General features: G+C 40.3%; 1 protein-coding gene across 2 annotated transcripts in view; it reads right to left on the reverse strand.

Annotated features, from left to right (window-relative positions):
- SNX16 (sorting nexin 16) overlaps positions 1-12,165 on the reverse strand; it is a 29,378-nt gene extending 17,213 nt beyond the window's left edge. For both annotated transcript variants that reach the window (XM_027638596.1, XM_027638595.1), the window contains exons 1-3: positions 12,120-12,165; positions 7,403-7,866; positions 3,091-3,177 (exon numbers count right to left, since the gene is read on the reverse strand). In XM_027638596.1, coding sequence (XP_027494397.1) covers positions 3,091-3,177; positions 7,403-7,774 — 459 coding nt within the window. In that variant the 5' untranslated portion in view covers positions 7,775-7,866; positions 12,120-12,165. The remainder of the gene's footprint in view (positions 1-3,090; positions 3,178-7,402; positions 7,867-12,119) is intronic.
- Between the last annotated feature and the right edge of the window lie 6,403 nt (positions 12,166-18,568).

Below are 18,568 nucleotides of genomic sequence, written 5' to 3' on the forward strand. Positions count from 1 at the left end.
TCATGATTGCTTCCTTGTATCCAACACCTTTTCTACATGTCTCTCTCCCACATTATCATGTGATACATTACGCACCTGACATGAGGCAATCTTGGGGAAAAATGGTTAACTTTTTGGTTCTTAAGACTGGTCATTTCATTATCTGTTCAACATCTCTACCAGCATAGTAACAAACTTTAGAAAGTTCTTTTCCCACAGTTCTTTGGGGTCAAAGTACTTCTCATACTTCTCCAGCCCAGTAAGTGCAATAAAAAACCAAAACCTAAGCATCTAGCCAAATGTCTGCATTTGTCTTTGCTCCTAACCTCTCCTTCCAGCATGTTCCAACACCCACTAAGATTAAATTTTTGTTAATATTATAGCAAAAGACACTATTTCAGTCTTTGCTGTAACATTCACTGTTTGCTTTCCATAGTTTGCTCTCAAGTAATGGATCTCTTATTTTACTGCCTCTTTCCCTTCTGCCTCTGATGATTTATAATACTTTTCCCATTGCTCTTAGCATCACATGTTGGTCCACCTTGCATCTCAGCACTTTTGCCTTAGTCTTCAGAAGCCTGTACTACTCTCCTTCTACTAACCTGTATATGTATTTTTTAATTACTTTTGACTTTGAGATCATTATGTGGCTTCTTGTGTACCCATACTGGCAATATCTTATCTTTCCTTTACATTGGATTACTTTGCTGTCATCTTCTATTTGCCTTCTTTCAGTAGTTATGGAGTTTTCATAACCTTTTAAATTGTCTGGAAATTAAGATAGCTTTGACATTCAAAGAATTTGTTCCTCACTTGAAATTTGTTCAAGTCTTAACCTGTTGCTGCACTTACTGATTTCATTCAAAAAAGGGCAGTTAATGGTTTTGAGCTCTTTTACTTCCATTCATTTCTATTTTATTAGCTATTCCCTACTAAAAATATTTCAGAAAATACTGGAAGTACAAAACACCTTCCAGGATCCTATGGCTATTTTGCCTTCTTTATGTTCTTTAAGAGATCAGGACAAATAAAGAATGCTATTACTAAGTTCAGTAACTTCTTTTATTAGTTAGCTGAGCTGTATTTGTTCATCTGTTCCTGGTTTGTGAGGTTCATCTGCACCTCACAATGTGCCCCCATTGTGACACTGTTGCTACTCCCACATTTTCTACCTTTTTAGCCACTGTGGAGGTCCAACTTAGTTCAGTTTGGACTCATGCATGTAAGTGTATGTCTGACACACACAAAACCCCTTATTGCTCTTTGCCTGGTTTTCCTGAGAGGCCATTCCTGCTATGTTAATATCTCAAACTGATTCACAGTCACAGAGCAGTCACAGTGATTGATTATTCAGTTCAATTGGCATTTAATGCCAAGTTCCTAGTACCATTTCAGGGAATTAATAACTTGCCACCAACCTTGAGAAGGGTGGTGAGGAAAAGGACTTACAAGATAGTGTATTTCTTTTGCCTACATTGGATTTCTAGGAGAAAGGGTATAGAAAATCCTGAAAGTTTACATGAATGCAACTGCATGTCTATATTTGCCATTTGAGAACAAAGAATTGCAAGTGTTGCTCTGTGCCTTCTAATGACTGATGCTTGCATACAACCATTTAATCTTTGGTCTGTAAGACACTATGCTTTTCATAATACAGAAATGCCAGCTCTGGGAACTGAAACATACCATTATTCTGTACATTCTAGGGAATTAGAGAAAAGTAACATAATAAAACTTAAGATGTATACTGAAAGATGAAAAAGCTTCAGACAGTGACTCAAGCTAAAAATAGATATTTTCCTTTTAAACAGAAATCCTCATACCTAGAAATCATGCTAAAGCCAAACATTTTTGTCAAAGATTTGATGCTAAAGACTATGGACTTCACTTGTAAAATCTAAATATTTATTCTAAAATTAATACCTGTGGCATTTTTATTTTTCAAACCACTGATAACCACATTAAAATTCAATGCAGGTAAGCCAATTCTTGACCTATACTGGACATAGCTGATCAAGATACAAACTGCTGTATGATGTGATTTCCAAAATTTGAGTTGAAATACCAAGATCATCATCTCAAGAGAAGTCAGACTTTTGTGATTGCCAAGACATTCCTTCACTTAGGACTATCTTAAAAGACAGAAGTTTCTTCAAAAAGAAACCTGCAAACTAATTAACATTCAACAATTTTGTTTCAGACTGCACTGATATTTTAAAGGTAGCCTAGAAGATATACAAACATGTCAAACCAAGAACACGGAGAAATGTGTAAGTCGAAGTCTTTGTTCAAAACTTCAGCTCACTTAAATTCTTAGTTGATTAGGCACATCAATCCAAGCAGGTAAGGTTAAAAATAAAAAAAGGGAGTGTTATAAAGGTTACAAATTGAAACATGAAAGAACATAATAGCAGAAAATATGTTAAATTGGCAATGAAAGATTATTCTTAGGAGTGAAGAGTGGGCAAAGAAAACTGTAATTCTGTTTTTCTACTTTTGGTAGCTAAGTACAATTTACCAATAATAAAAACTTGTGTTTTTCAGACAAGAATTTTTTGCTTTCAAGTGTTCTAAAATCACTGAGTTGCAGACCGAGAATTCCTATTTATCTTCATCTTTAAAGTTCTGATATAGTATTTTGCAATTAGCTTTGAAGACGTTGAAAGCAACTGAAGACTGACCAACATACAAAGAACTTCATGAAACTTCAGGTTTATCAGGAAAAAAGCAGAGTATGTTACACAGAAATGGACTGAATAATTATTGGATCGTTCCTGCAAGAGAATACAAGTCCCTAGTTCTATTTCCATGCGGAGGATAAACATTGAAGAGTTAATTTCCTTTACCACATAGACTAGGAATAAAGTCTGAAGCACACTAAGCTTCAGATGAAGCTGTTACACCTTCTTTATATCAGCTGTAGTGATTTCAAGCATCTTTGAAAAAATAAGGAATCATGATTTTCCAGGCATTAATATAGTATGTGTTTTATATGCAGTAAAAAAATCAAGAAAAGAAAAGAAGTGACAAAAATGTGAGAGACAAAGAAAACAAGACATGAAAGAACAGTGAGGCAAGACAGCTGAGAATTTATCAGTGTATAATTCCCACCTTGTCATTAAGCCTGGAGAAGTCAGTGTACCGTCTGAAAACTACCCAATTTTCCTCTGGACTTCTTTTTACCAGTATTTTGTATACCTGTGTAGAAAGACAGGAATATCACACTGCAGTGTCTGGAAGGCTGAAATTATCCTTTATCTCTTAAGGAAACAAACTGATGGATAAAAAAAATTTCTAATTAGATTAAAAGAAACCCAAATAACTTAATTATCAGTACAAACAGTATAAATTAATTTCAGAATTTAAGGAAGGAGTTACTGTAATTCCTAAATACATTTAACTATTTCTGTCTATAAGAAAGGGTCTGTGAAACTGCACCCACATTTATTCTCGAGCAAAACACAAGTCTCAGCTATCAAAGAGGTAAAGGAAGTATGTTTTAGTGATCTACTTTAACCTTTGCTAACTTATAGTTTTATTCATTGATCCTTGAGGCCAATCTGTTTTTAAGATGACTGTTAATAATAAGGTACCGTGATATTGTTTTCAAAGGTCTCATCTGACTTGCTTCACAAGGAAAAGTGAAGCAGAACAAAATTACATCCTCCTTTGGTTGCATTTGTCTTGAAAATTAGCTTTTGCCTTTCCAGGTAAAATATGACTTCATTCTGCTAACTGCATCAGAATGATTATACTAGCACCGTATAACTGAAGTAATGGATCCTTTGAATCAGATTTAGCAAGACAATAGCACAGCACTACCATACTCCTATTTAAAAGAAAATGGATAAATAAACAAAACAATAATAAAAAAAATAAATCAAACAATTACTTTTTAGGACTAATGCTCAAATGCCTGAACACAACGAATCTAACAACATAACTTCAACTAGAAAACATTAAACAGTGTCTAATGTCAAAACCTTACTTTCTCCAATGTAAGGAAAGAAAGGTTCTGCAATTGTACTGGGTTAGTGTTCCCAGTCTATGTGTCTCTAGTTAAAAAAAAAATAAAATACAACACAGAAAAAGATATTAGAGTAGTAAGGATAAAAAAATCTCTTACAGGCACTTAACCAAGTTCTATTTAAAACATTTTCTAATCTGTTACATAGTAAAATATTTTCCAGTATGTCACGCTTTCACAGCCGTTTTCTTAGCTGATAAATGTATTTTTCTTGTTGCAGTCCCAACATATGATAACCCTTGTGCTTGCCAACCTCTGTACATGTGTGAGACTGGTTTTAGCAATTTTGTATTCTATAATGTATTAAGTAGCAGACAGTTACAGAAACTACAGATAACTACCTTGCAAACTAAAAGCAATTTTTCGGCAAGTACTTATCTATGTTTTAAACACAGAACTTCACTTCTAAGTAACATCATCTCTGGAAGTCACGGATTGCGACTGAGGAGAAAGCTATTAGCTTTTAAAACTCAAGTTGTATGACGTGCCTACAAAGACAGCATTAAAATGTAATTCTTCTGTCTTGCATTTTATGTATAAAAGCTTGTTCAAGTATTTTAGCTTTCCTATCATACTAAAACTATAAACAATTTTCATAAATAAAACAAATAAAAAAATATGAAGACTCTTCGCTAGTACACAGTAAAACACAGAACAAGAAGCTTTGGAATATTCTTGTGGAAGTACTTGCTAATCAGTATTCTATTACATTCTTTTATTCTACCAAAGGTTCTGCAAAGGCATTGCTTAAAAATGCACACATGAAAAAAAATTCATTTAGTCTCAGCTTCACTTTAAATGGTTTCCAAGTAAACATTTGATAGGTTGTTTTTTTTTTTTAGTCTTCACAAATTATGGTCAACTGAAGTGTGATAAGGAGTGCAATCAGCTTGTGATTAATGGTCTCCAAAAATATGTTTGGCTTTCCCCTATGAGCTGAAAACAAGATGGTTAGCCTTTTTTTTAAATTTATTTTAAAGATTACTAATTAATAAACAAGAACTGGAGTATTTAAAAAACCCAACTCTCAATTCCTTCACATGAGATCCTGGAAGAAATTACAAATGAATTCAACAAATTCAATTAATTCCAGTCAATCATGAATTGCTTTATTCCACAAATACAAAATATTCCATGAAAATATGCCAATATTTAGTATCAATCTCTGGCCAATTCAGCATCTCATTATCATTTCTACTTGGTTCAAAAGAAAGAAAAAAAGTGCTAATTGAACATTCCAGGACTGGTAATTCGCTTGAGACCAACTGCTTACAAGCAGATGTTTTTCAGCCTAGGTTTTCTCTCACATAACCTTCAGCAGCCACGTACTCCAACATGCACTAACATCTAACTCTTGAAGTTAGGACATCACCCAGCTTAAGTAGTTCAGATTCATATTTTTGGAAACTATGAGATGCTACCAATAGTAAAAGAAACAAATTCAGCAATTAAGTCCCCTCTCTTTTACAAGTGATCTCAATTCAACTTCCACTGTCTTCCATCTTACTGATTTAGCACTGCAAAAGCAATCCAAATTTCCAGGACTAATTACTTGCTGGCCTTAATTCAAAATAGCAAGCTTATTTTCAACATCCAACTGAAAACAAACAGTTAATTATGTGCTTTCAGAAACAAACACAGTAGAAGTGAATTCAGGAAGAGCAAAAATGCATCCAAGCATTTTAACAATGGAAGAGTGTTTCACTTGTACCATTAACTAGCCTTCTACATAAAATAAGGAGTCAAAGTTGTCATTGTAACTACAGCTGAAGGACACCTTACATGCACACTGGAATATGCCTTGGTATATTTTTGACATATTCCTTCTTCAGTGAAGAGACGGAGGTGCTGGAGTGTATCCAGAGAAGGACAATGGAGCTGGTGAAGGGACTGGAGCACAAGTCCTGTAGGGAACAGCTGAGGGAGCTGGGGGTGTTTAACCTCGAGAAAAGGAGGCTCAGGGGAGACCTTTTTGCTCTCTACAACTACCTGAAAGGAGGTTGTAGCCAGGTGGGATTTGTCCTCTTCTCCCAGGCAACGAGTGACAGGATGAGAGAACAGAGCCTCAAGCTGCGCCAGGGGAGGTTCCAGTTGGACATCAGGTTAGGAATTCCTTCATGGAAAAGGCTGTTAAACATTGGAATGGACTGCCCAGATAGTGGGAGTCACCATCCCTGGAGGTGTTCACGAAACTACTGGACATGGCACTTAGGGCCATGGTCTAGTTGTCAAGGCAGTGATCAAAGGTTGGACTGGATCTTGGAGGTCTTTTCAAACCTAAATGATTCTGTGATATTTTCGGTCTAATCTTTGTCAATATAGCAATATTAATAATTGTTTTAGTTTTGAAGGTTATTTTTTAAAAGGAATTTTTTAACCTACATGTGAAAAAAAATTCTGCTCTTCTGTTATCCTACCATGTATAAACATATTAGAAACAAAAAATCTTAGGAAAAGACAGGCTATCATTCTCAAATACTTAAAAAGCAGCAATATTTAATATTTTGCAAAGAGAACTTGACTTCATTAGTATTTTTACTGTCATAAAGGTACCAGATTCCACACTAATATAAAAGAAAACAGGAAGGAAAAGAAGTTTGTCTGCTATTTCCTTCTCCTTACCTATTTCTGATTAATGTTGGTCATCTGAAGTAATTAATAATCAGTAACAAACAGCTTCCATCAGTCCCACAAACATTACTGAATTATCTCAAAGAAATGTTTCAACCACATCCACAAAAACAAATGTAGAAATGCACTGATATATTTATGGCATGTAAAAAAAAATGAATTGCCAGCTACAGTACACTTTGAGAAAAATCAATACAAACTAGTTAGGTTGGTGTTCTGGCATGAGATACGGCATAAGTGACTTCTCACTGATGTTTGCAGAACAGACTTCCCCTTACTAGAAACTAAAGTCAGCAGGGCAAGAAGTTGAAACCTATGTGTTTACACTTCAGTGCAAATATTTTAAGCTACTAATAACTGTAAAAGGCAAATATCAGGGCTTCTTATCATTAATTTCAAACAAAAAACTACATTTTATTTAAGATGTTTAGCTACCTAGAACTCCTACAAGTTCAATTTAACAAGGAATTGTAACTCTGCAAGGAATTCCTGACTTTTCCAGCTGAAATTTACCTGAAGTAGAATGAATTTCTGCTATTCCACATACACAATTACAGGAAAGACTGCTTCCGAGTTCCAGTTTTCCACCTGTGTAACGGGATTGATATTTTCCTGTCAGGCAGTACTTTGAAGCTAAGCTGTTAAAACTAGTAAAGCACTCCAATATCCCTGAATTGCAGGATTAATTACTAAAGGAGAATGTAAAGCACATTCAGCTGTTATCTTGGAGTTACAGGATGAACTACACTATACCCAAAAACTTACAGTGAATTTTGCCCTTTCCTCCATCACCTCATAGCCCAGTATAGTAGGCGTGGACGGTCGATCTTCCCAGCTCCTGGAATCCGTATTCTGCTCTATTTCTTCTACAGGCTGAGTACAATATTCTATGGATGGATCCAGACCTGTAAATTTAGTCCTAACAAGTGGACTGCTACACGCAGATGACGTAGAACCAATCTGGTCAGGCACGCTCATCTTTTTAAAACTACCAATTGTACAGTCCTCCAGCTGTCCTTTTGAGGAGCTCGAACTTGTCGAGATGCTCCCAAAAGAAGAACTTCTTTGGTTTCTGTTTGTAAAGCTGGATGATGAACTTCCAATAGGAATAGGAACAGGAACATATGGTGTTGCCATCCTTCATGAAGAAACCTCTCAGTTTTTGGTTCAGGAGTTTAAGCTTCATTCAGTGTATAAGCCATGTTTCCTCTTCTTTTCAGGAACAGTACCTGCAGTGAAGGACAGAAAATACTGCTCTCATTTCTAAGTCAAAGTAACAGTAAGATACTGATTTGGAAAAAATCTGTATGAGCTTTGAGATGATACATAGCAGTATTGATGGCTAAACATTTTCACAAGGAATTAGGCTTCATATAAAATGCTGCTTTTAGATCGTATTCTATATTTGACAGAGAACTTTACAGCTCTTTCACAATTATTAAAATTAAAATGACAAAAAGTTAAAGCAAGATTACAAAGAGAAAAATATTTTTGTCCTTTATGATTTAAGTACTATTTTGTTTTACCCAAAGCATCAGTAATTTTTGGGCATATAAGAAGCTGATGTAGCTTTAGAGACTTTAACAGCACGAGAGGTTTTCTCAGAATTGCTTCTGTAAGATATTCAGGGCAGACTACGTGAGCCAAACACACATGCAACAATACACATGACTTGAATCAAGACACGACAGTAAACAAATTAGGTGAAAACCATATTTGCATATTACACATTCACTGAAGTATAATGGATCTGTTTTCAGTGTTTTTCAAAACAACTCTATTGCATATAATGCTGCAGGTATTTGTCACAATGTTAAACGGGCATACTTTCTGGAGTTTGAATTGGAGCAATTAAGTTTTACAAGCATGCACATCAGAAGCAGGATTTTAACAACAGCCAGTTTTCCATTCCAGCAGATTGAAATGGAAAAGCAAGTGTAGGCAAAAAACATAAACACATTATTTAATATTTTTTTCTTCAACAAAACCATTTCAAACCAATCTTTTGTGTGCAGGTGTGTATATGTATAAAAAAAAGCAAAATAAAATTAAGACAGCAGTATCAAACCGCCAAAAAACTTCTTGTTTTAGCAAAGTACCGAAATAAGAACTCTTACAAGATGCAAATTAAACGCCACCTTTTTGGACTAACAGGATTTGAGCTACCACCCATTTCACGCAGGAATATACCAATCAACCATGATGGTGCAGGAGGCTGTGGAATGGGAAATGGTCAGCCTGATTCACGTCATATTATCAATCATGTACTGCAGCAAAAACCAAATGAGTTTGCTAACTGTGAGGGTAAAGTGATGCTTTCATTCTCTTGCTCTAAATAAATCTTAGAGAACATGAATAAGGAAATAAATTTTAAATGAACCAGCATCAGCAAGACTGAAAAATGCTCTTGAACAAATTCCTTGAGTGAAGGAAAAAAACAAATTCAGTCATCTTTTTAGCTGTATCAGGAAGTCCTCACACACACTGCTCAAGTAACTTCACCAGCAAGAACAATTTCAAACTGGCAGTTATTCCTCGGGAACACCTCTACTTCCCTGTGGATGAGGATGGATGCTCAGCAGCACCTCAGGGAGCTGAAACGTCACTATCATAAACCCCTGCTGATTGACTTTGCTGGTCAGGTACAGGCTCTGGACTATCCAGCAGCTTCTGTTGCAGCACAGTCCTGTGCTCGGCTGTGTGACTGAAGCCACGTGTCAGGCAGCTGACCTGCTTCAGCCATCCTCAGTATGAGAGAAAACAAGTCACACCTGCTCCTGAGACAAGATGTTCTCATGGAGCTACACCAAGATCTAAAGTCCTTTTTCCACCTGTATCTCAGTAAGCAAATCTATTTTCTGCCCTGAACAGTAAACTTTGCAATAATTTTTCTTTAATACAAATAGACACATCAAGGTATGAAGTATTGTCTGGTAAATTTTCTCTAGCAATATTCTCTAAATAAATAAATAAATATCTAAATGAAACACTGAAAAAGGTAATTCCTTTTTCACTTGCCACTTCAGTGACTCTTCCATGCTACCTGCGTAAGGAATTGAGAACATGCCTTAAAGAATGTCCGACACAGGTATGTTACTAGAATGTGTGATATTAAATCCCTACAAACAGAAGAACCCAGGTGAAACCAGACTGCAACAAATCGAAGAATCTGTAAGTAAAGTGATTATCTTGTGCTGCATGACTACAAACCAGGAGAGGAAAGTAAGCCCCCATCTCAGAGAATCTGCTGAAGTTCACTTAGGAGTCTGTAGAATTTTGAGAAGAAAAAAAACACTTGTGCTTTTCAGCACTTTATCATAAGAAAAACAAACAAACAAACAAGGACACAGACAATTTCACAAGTTACAATACTTGTGAAAAGTGTGTTTCCTAAAACAACTCCTTTCTTTAAAGTGAAATGCCAGTCAAAAACTCACTATCTTGAACTCATTTACTACTCTTCAGTGCACACGCATTTCTGAACAGCTGCACAGAATAGTGGCATGCAACATAACAAAGACCAACCTGAGAATAAAATACTTGGTGTTAAGAAGCCAACACCTACACTGAAGGTGCTTCAGCAGCTTTCATGTCAGACCAGCTGTAATTTGGTACCACTGCCTGAATGCTTATTAGCAGCTGGACTGCACTAAGCCTGCTCCCAGGGTATGTTTTCTAGTTTAGTTTCTTTTGTACTCGGCAAGGCCACTCCAAATCACGGGCACATTACATGGTGATGATGACTCTATTTTCTTCTAAAGGACATTCTCTACTCAATCTGAACATTAGAAAAAAATAGTGGTCAAATGAGGGTCACGATCTTACGAATCAAGCCTTTTCTACGAATATAGTTTACTGCCAATTCATGCAATAAAAGAAACAGTAAATAATTTCATTTTAAAAAACCCTTTTACACAAACCACATCACTCCTTGCTTTTGTTGGTGCAGCGAGAAGGGAAGATTTAGCTGTACACTGCTACTCCCCAAGCTTCACCGTGGACTGGTCTCACATGTCACTGCACAGAAGCAGTAGAATCATTGAACCACACAAACTTTCACAGCAAACAGATCGCTCACGACATCTATGAGACAACCCAGAGACTGCACTTTCTTGTCTCGATATTCACTCTACTTTTTGCAGGAAATTTGCTTCTTCTTCAGAATCTGTGTTTGGTTTAGCTTGGTTCCCAACTCTAAGCTAAGAACGAAACAGAAGGAAGAGAACATTTGCTGGAAGCACTGGACTACTAGATCTGAAACAGGATAGGACGGTCCCGGCAACCAAGCCGTCACATGCTACAGAGCAGCATGACACCAGCTTATCCCGGTGTTTACAGCAGCCACCTCCCTTTCTGCGGGTGAAGCAAAGACGTTGTAATGAAACCACTTAAAAAGGGTTCGCCTCCAGCTTGCAGCTATCGCAATTCCAAACCCTCTTAAGCTAATGGTTTGTATGTTCAAAGAGAAACATGTAAGCCACACGATTCAAGGATAATAGACTGGAAACAAAGCAATCCTTACTTAACAGCTGTAATTGGATTTAAAAGACTTTTAGCTATGCAATACTATTTGTGATCTGGTTACAGATATTACGCCTGTTTGGACAACGCAGACGAGCTGACCTCTGATGTTTAGGGTTTAAGTGTTACTGTGGAATGTCCACTGAAGAACAAGTGGAATATTCAGAGAAATAACTTGCTCAGTTAGGTTTAATGATTTTTTTAAATAATAACAATTTTGTGCCGCCTTCAGCCAAGTTACCTGACAACATTTTTCACCTGGTTATGAACTCGAAACTGGGGGGCTTATTTATCACACCTCGCGCATACGCACACACGGAGGTGGGGAACTCCTGCTCCAAAGAGTCTGTGACAGAACTAGAAACTACTGAATGTACCCTGCCTCCAAAACCTGCACATCAGGATGCGCCGCCTCCTCCGTGACGGGACGGTTCTGAAACGGGAGAACCGCCCCAGCCCCGCCGGTACAGCCCAGGACAGTCCAGCCCGGCCCCGCCGCGCTCGGGCAGCGCCGCCACCGCTTTACGTAACTCCCGGGGCGGCCGCCGATCCCGCGGCACCGGCGGGGCCCCGCGAACCCCTCCGTCCCTTCGCATGGGGGCTGCGGGGATCGGCGGGTCCCGGCGTGGCGCCGGAGGAACCACCCCGAGGTGCAGTTGGTGAGGCGCGGCTCCTCACCCCCGCCCCGGGCAACGGGGGAGGCTGTCCTCGCTGTCCCGCCCGAGCGCATTCACACCCGGCGGTGCCACCGCCCGCGGCCGCCTCCGCACAGGTGCGCGAGAGCTGCGGGAGCTGCGCCACCGGAGGCGGCGAGAGCCGTCCTTGCCTGGCGTGGGACAGGCGGCGGTGACGTTCATCTCCGCTCCTGCGGCCGCCCCCACCCGGGCTCCCGCCCCCGCTCCCCTCATTCCCGGTGCCGGCGCCTCCCACCCCGCCGCTCCTGGCACGCGCCCCCGCTCACCTGCTCCCGCCGCCGCGCGCGCGCCCCGCTCCGCCGCGCCGCCGTCAGCGCTGCCCCGCCCACCCCGCGGGGGCGGAGCTCCGGGCGGGTGGGGCGGGGCCGCGCGCGGACTGCAGGAACCGGCGTGTCCGGGAGCGCGGTGCATTGTGGGTGTTGTAGTGCCCCGGCTCGCCGTGTGGCTCCCGCGGGGCGGGGCCGCCCCCTGTGGGCGGCTGCGCCTCTGCGCGGGACAGCAAGGAACGGGAGGGAAGGGAGGCCTTCGCTTTCCCGGATCCCGGGTGCGGGAAAGCCCTCGACCGTTTCCAAGTGTGGGTTGTTAGCGTGGTTTTGCGTAGGACCGCTGTAAAGCACCGCGGTACCGCGGGGTGTGCGCAGGGCAGCGGAACGGGAGTAACAGTGGAGCGCCGTGATATTACACGGGTGAAAGTGATCAGGGAATTTCCTGAGGGAATTGGGGGCCTTGTGTGTGGGTGTGGAGGGGAGGAGGAAATCACTGTTCTGAAATAGTGGTAGGAATAAAGCAACATCTCGCTATCTGGTAGCGACCTAGGGTATGTAAACAGGAGTGTGGAACTCTGGAGAAAATGAACATAGCACAGTTTGTGTTAAAAGTACATTATGTGTATTTTTTTTATACATCATGTAAAAACACAGTACCTAGAATTTCTGAGAAAGTCTGCCGAGTTTTCATCCGGAGGTTACCACGTACTTGAGTTTTTCTGGGGTTGCCCTTTCCCCCTCTTTGGATCTATTTTCTGGCAGGTACATGGGCATTTTAGGATTTCACGGTGCTGGCAGCTGCTAGAGCAATAGCTGTGCCTGCTGCCCGACATCTCTCCTGTTTCGTGGCTCTGGAAGATATGGCAGCTCTTGTTCCTGCTGTGCAGCTCATCTGCTTGTTTATAGTAAACTCGATACCTTTTGCAGGGCTCGGGCACCCAAATAGTGTAGTGATCTAGTCTGTGACTGCAAACAGATGTATAGGCCTGTGGCACTGCCCATGTCATTATACTGCCCTGGGGGCTACTGTTACCCTCAGAGTGAAATTCTTCTACAGGAATTATATTATTAGAGTACTAGGGAGCTGCTGTGGTGGGAGTTTTTGTTTGTTTGTTTGTTGTTTGGGGTTTTTGTTTGTTTGTTTGTTTTCTTTTCCCCTGTGCCATATTGTTTCAGCCTATGCTGGGTTGTCTGGAATTAATTTTGAACTTACTGGTTTTTATGGATGCTGGTCTTTTAAGCAATTTCCTCAGAGTTGGCAGGGTAGCTGGTATTTGTCGTGAGTAGAATTAATAGTTTTGAAAAGCATTTATTTGTGAATGACTAGTTCAGAAGCCATGCCATGGGGATCTTTTTTGGATCTAATTCCCTCTTTAACTTCTCAATTCTGTTTTAAATATGTAGTACTCAGAAGAGAAAATGCACTGGATTTTAGAAATGCATTTTAGAAATAAATATCTTAAATCTGAGGAAATTTAATCAATTGCATTTTGAAAAATTGCAGTGCCGAACCAGATATGCTGAGCATGTAACTATTATGAATTTAAACTTTATATCACTCAAGATGAAAATGTTGTTTAACATATAGCAGCAGAAAAGAAAAAAAAAAGTTAGAAACAAGAGAATACTAATTTCCACTTGTTAAGAACACTTCTGTAGTAGTTGATCATGTCTGACCATTACAATAATTTTGTTGTATATTCTGTTTGAATTTTTTTAACTGTAAATAGTTATTTATAAAGTCCCCTACCTACACCAATCTAGTTTTTGAAAACAAATGAGAGTTGTTTTTTTTTCCACATCTAGAAGCATTTGATAGTTATGAATGCATGTTTTTCAGTTTGCTAGTCTGCTGTCTTAAGAGATGAGACATGATTTTATTGTACAGGTTAACATAAAATTTTTAACAGCCTGCCCAATGATAGTGAAGTCAGTTTTCATTGTGCCACTGTCGATCGAACAAGAGTCCTATCCCATATGCTTTGAAGCAAACAAGATATATTTTGTCACAGTGAACAGGTATAGGAACAAGGTGTGAGGTTGCATTTTTTTGGTCATTTGGAAATTCCAGAAAAGTCCGTAGGATTTTTGGCTGCTGAGGAATGTGGGCTCAGTGCCCTGACAAGGTGCTATCCACCCACAAAATCATCAGGAAAGACTGTTGTTTCACTGGCGGGAGAGAAACTATGCAAGGTTAAGATGAATTAAAATTGTGTCTGTGCCCTTCCTGGTTTTCTCTTTGTAGTCGTTCTTCCCTGTGTACTCCGGCTGTAGCAATCCGTAAGGCTCTGGGAAAGAACAGCCTCACTTGGATACTTGTGTAAGCTACTTGCTCCCATCGCAGGCGAGATGAGCCACCCTGTGGCAATACCCTGCAATTCACCTTCATGGAGGCGAAAGTTCAACAAAACTGGTTGCTAAATGTGTAAAACAGCGGAAAATATTTGCTGGGCTCTTTCTGCACATATTGGTACCAGATGTCATCCGTGTTCTGCCTTCATGTGCTAGTTATTTGATTTTCCAGAGGATTAGCGTATATATATTATAGGTCTGATCAAAATCTGTCTGGCCATTGTAATCCTTTGTGCCAAAGACATGATTTTTGCTAATGCTAGCTGGTTTGCTAGCTTAATTTAACCTTGTTTGGGGGCAAGGGCGTGCAGAATCAGAAAAGCCTATTAACGTAAAAGAACTTTATGCAACCTCCGTGAACTTCCCAACGCTTTCTCTGCTAGGAAGAAGAATGCAGAAACTGTTAATTGTGTAACACTAGTGGTTCAGCAATGGCTCCTTCTGTTTTAAAAAAATAACCCCCAAAAAATAATCCTATAGGAGAGCACTCTGGCATAATGTTATTGAATTAAATGCAGCTTCTTTTGTGCTAGTTGAGGCATAATGTGATACATTTTCAAAGTCCCACCTGCCCCCATGATCATGTGAAAAACTGAAGGTAGACTTTCAATCAAGTTATGAGACTTAGGTACTCAAATCTCATTGCATTTCAATTGGATACAGGCACTCAAATTCCATTGTATTTTAGAATCCATGCATTCAATCCCATTACTTTCCAATGGGATTTGGGTCTTTCTCAGGGTACTGTGAAATCTATGACATGGAGGATATTTGTTTTATGACGAAACGGCCAATTTTCTTTCTCAGCTGTATAGTCTTCAGTGTTAGAAGATATGGAGTTTCTCCCAAAGGCAATTCTTTGTTTAATTCCTTCCAGGTGTAAAAACTACACAACTTTAAAGTACAGCTGGGTACTTTGGAAGTAGACATAAGCATTGGAACTGGGAATTTCATAAAATGGGGGCATTTTATGAAATTCACCAGTTGCTATGTCATTCTAAAGTGTCCCCACTTCCTAGGTATTGTATCAGCGTGTGTCTATGTTGTGTCTTAATACTTCCTATGTCTGTGTGATAATATTTCTGCACATATTCAGGGGGACCTTGGCTTTTGAAAGGCTGAAAAACCATGACCTTTTTAACATATACTGTTTGAGAGCTCCTGTCCTTGGGAGGTTGTGCTACTCCAGATATCCAGTGGTCAAAAAGGACTGAGGGAGAGGTAAGAGATGGGATTTAAATTCCATTGTGGGCTGGCTCGTTGCAGGTTTGGCCTGACTTTCTGTGATTCACTGCTCTGTGGCTGACTGCATTCAAGTTTCCTTAGAACACATCACGGGGTACCTCACTTGTGCACTACGGGCTCCTGGAAGCCTGCACTCCTTGTTCTGAGTTTGAAGTACTACACTGAGGACTAGGCTCTCCCAAAGTCTATTTCTTTCTTAGCTCTGGGTCTTCATGTTTTCTAGCTCAGGTTTTGAGTTTCAGACTTGACCCTTGACCAAGACTCTGAGGTGTGGGATACTGGTTGCCCCTTTGGCACCCAACTGATTACTCTCAGCCTGCTGACATCTGTATCTTCTGATGCCCTAACCTTACTCATAATATCATGTTACACCTAAGTTGGTTTCAAGGTGGTATCCTGATAATAGTCTTTTTATGGAATAAAAGTAGACAAGATAGGCTTTTTGTGGAATACCAGGTTCACATGTGTAGTTCAGCTGTTGCATATTATTCTGACGATTCACTGAGCTATGAATGGGACTTAAAAGTTTTCTATTCAGTTATGCCTGTTGTGATTCTTTCTCAGATGGGAGTCCTCAAGTAGGAAAGCAGAAGCAGCAGCCTCTAAGGAGTTAAGAAATTTCTGCCTTCCAGAGGCTAGGTCTGCTTTGAGTTATAAAGAATATTTCTCTCGAGGATTGCTTCTGGATAGAGAACCTTATGGGTGTTATGGCCAGAATTTTCAGGTGAATAAACTGTGAGTTTTAAAATACTATGAGTTGCAACATTTACTTTTGTCCTGTAGCAGGATCCCTAGGAAATTGTGTCCTTCCTTCTTTCTTCCTTTTTATTCTCACCATCAGCATTTTCAGCCCATGTCCGAGCTGGATATATTTTGCTTAAGCTTGGTGTCATGGTTTGAGATTCCCCAAATCCAATTCCCTAGTCTAAACCCCCTCCTACATCTCAACCTAGTGTAAGATGTGTTTTCCAGACAATCACACGGACTCAAAATGGGGGAAAGGGAATATATTACAATGACTGTACAAATAAATATTATAATACATTATACACACGATCTCAACTATCTCTACCATGCCATAAGTATTTACAGTGGATCAGATCTCTTCTCCCCTCCAAATAAAAGTCCAGGAGGGAAGAAGGACAGATCCCTTCTTCAGAGCAGCAATGTCTCTAAGGCAGCAGGCTCTCTCTCTTCTTTTCTTGCAGCAGCTGATAGCTGGATCTCTGCCAGCACACGCGAGGGGGAAATCCAAGCCCCTCGCAGCCCCTTGACGCAGGTGAAGGGTCTTCCGTGGGCTGCGTTCACCCCAGACAAAGGTCGCTATCACCACGGTCATATCATGAAGCACAGGGGGTCTTTGTGATGGTCTGGTATCTTCAGGGGACTCAGCCCCTTGCAGAGCTTCTGTGCCCTGCTTCAAGATGGCTGCGAGCTTCTTTGTAGCTTGCAGCAAGGGAGGGCTCAAGGTCTACCTCCTATACACTGTCCTGGCTGAGCTCTCAGGACAACCGAGCTTCTTAGCTCCTTTACTCCATCTAGGACTTCTAATCAGTAAGAGTCCACCCCCTCCATTTTTGGAGGGATCTCAAAGGAAGTTTAGGGGAGTTTTGCAGTTCTTACCCTCAAACTTCCTCTCTGTAGAACTTAGTTCTGTTCTCTGCTGCTGTTCTTTCTCTCTCAGGCTTGCAGGAGTTCTTTCTGCTTTGCTGCATGTTTATTTGCTGCTCCGTCTTATCTCTTCTGGCTCTGTGCCACCGCTTTTTCTCCGGTCAGTCCTGGCTGCCACTATTCCTGCTGCTGCCCACGGTGGAGAAACATCTCCTTCAGCTTTTCAACTACAGGCACTTAGCCCAGCGTTACGCTGTTCCAAGTCCCTGCAGCTTCCCCCAGCCAGGGGCTGGGGGGCCAGAGCCCCCCAGGGGCTCTTACCCTTTTCTCCTTGTGGCTTTCACAACATGGCTGCTTCTTCTACCACCAAACTACAACTCTTCTATTCCATTTGGTTGTGATATGTTTATATGTTGCAGAAGCACTCATTGGACAAAACTTGAAAACTTCAAGGGTTACCACCCTCCTGGGGTTGTACCATTTTATAACTGCAGGGGGAAAACTTGGTCCAAACCACTATACTTGGTCATAACAAGCAGTTATGATCACCGTCTGCTAACAATGATGTATCATTAATAAATAAGAATTTTTGGAAGTATTCTGATAATTGATTGTATTGATGCTTGGGCAAAATTGACAACTGAAGACTTGTTGACAGCTGACTACCCTTCTGGAATAAGAAGAAAACACTCAATTTTGACAATGGATAGATTTTGTGATATTCTGCTGGGGTCCTGCTTTCCTTGCCTTCTTTGCCTTGGTCTTTACTGGCAAAATAAACTTTCTGGGAGTCTTGGTCCCCTGTAATCAGTGGGAACGTTTGGGGCAAGGCAGATTTACGTTGGTGGAAGAGGATTATGTTGGGGAACATTTAAACAAACTGGACATGTGGAAGTCTGGCGACCTGGTGAGATGTGTCCATGACTGTTGAGGGAGCAGGCTGATGTCACTGCAAGGCCACTCTCAATCAGCTTTGAAAGGTCATTGGGCTGTGGACCAGCAGGAAGAAAATATCACATCCTATTTCAAGGGGATGATGAGAAGGTGGATCTGGGGAGCTACAGGCCAGCATTTAATCCCTGAGAAGAGGATAGAGCAAATAATTTGGGAAACCATTTTTGAAAACAAAGAACAATAAAGTGATTAAGCATAGTCAGCATGGTTTTAGGAAGGAGGAATCATGTCTGACCAACCTGGTAGTTCTTGTCATGAGATGACTGCCTTTATGGATGAAGGAAGAG

The sequence above is a fragment of the Corapipo altera genome, unplaced genomic scaffold (genome assembly GCF_003945725.1).
Source record: "Corapipo altera isolate COAL_440 unplaced genomic scaffold, ASM394572v1 49, whole genome shotgun sequence".
Taxonomy (NCBI): Eukaryota; Metazoa; Chordata; class Aves; order Passeriformes; family Pipridae; genus Corapipo; species Corapipo altera.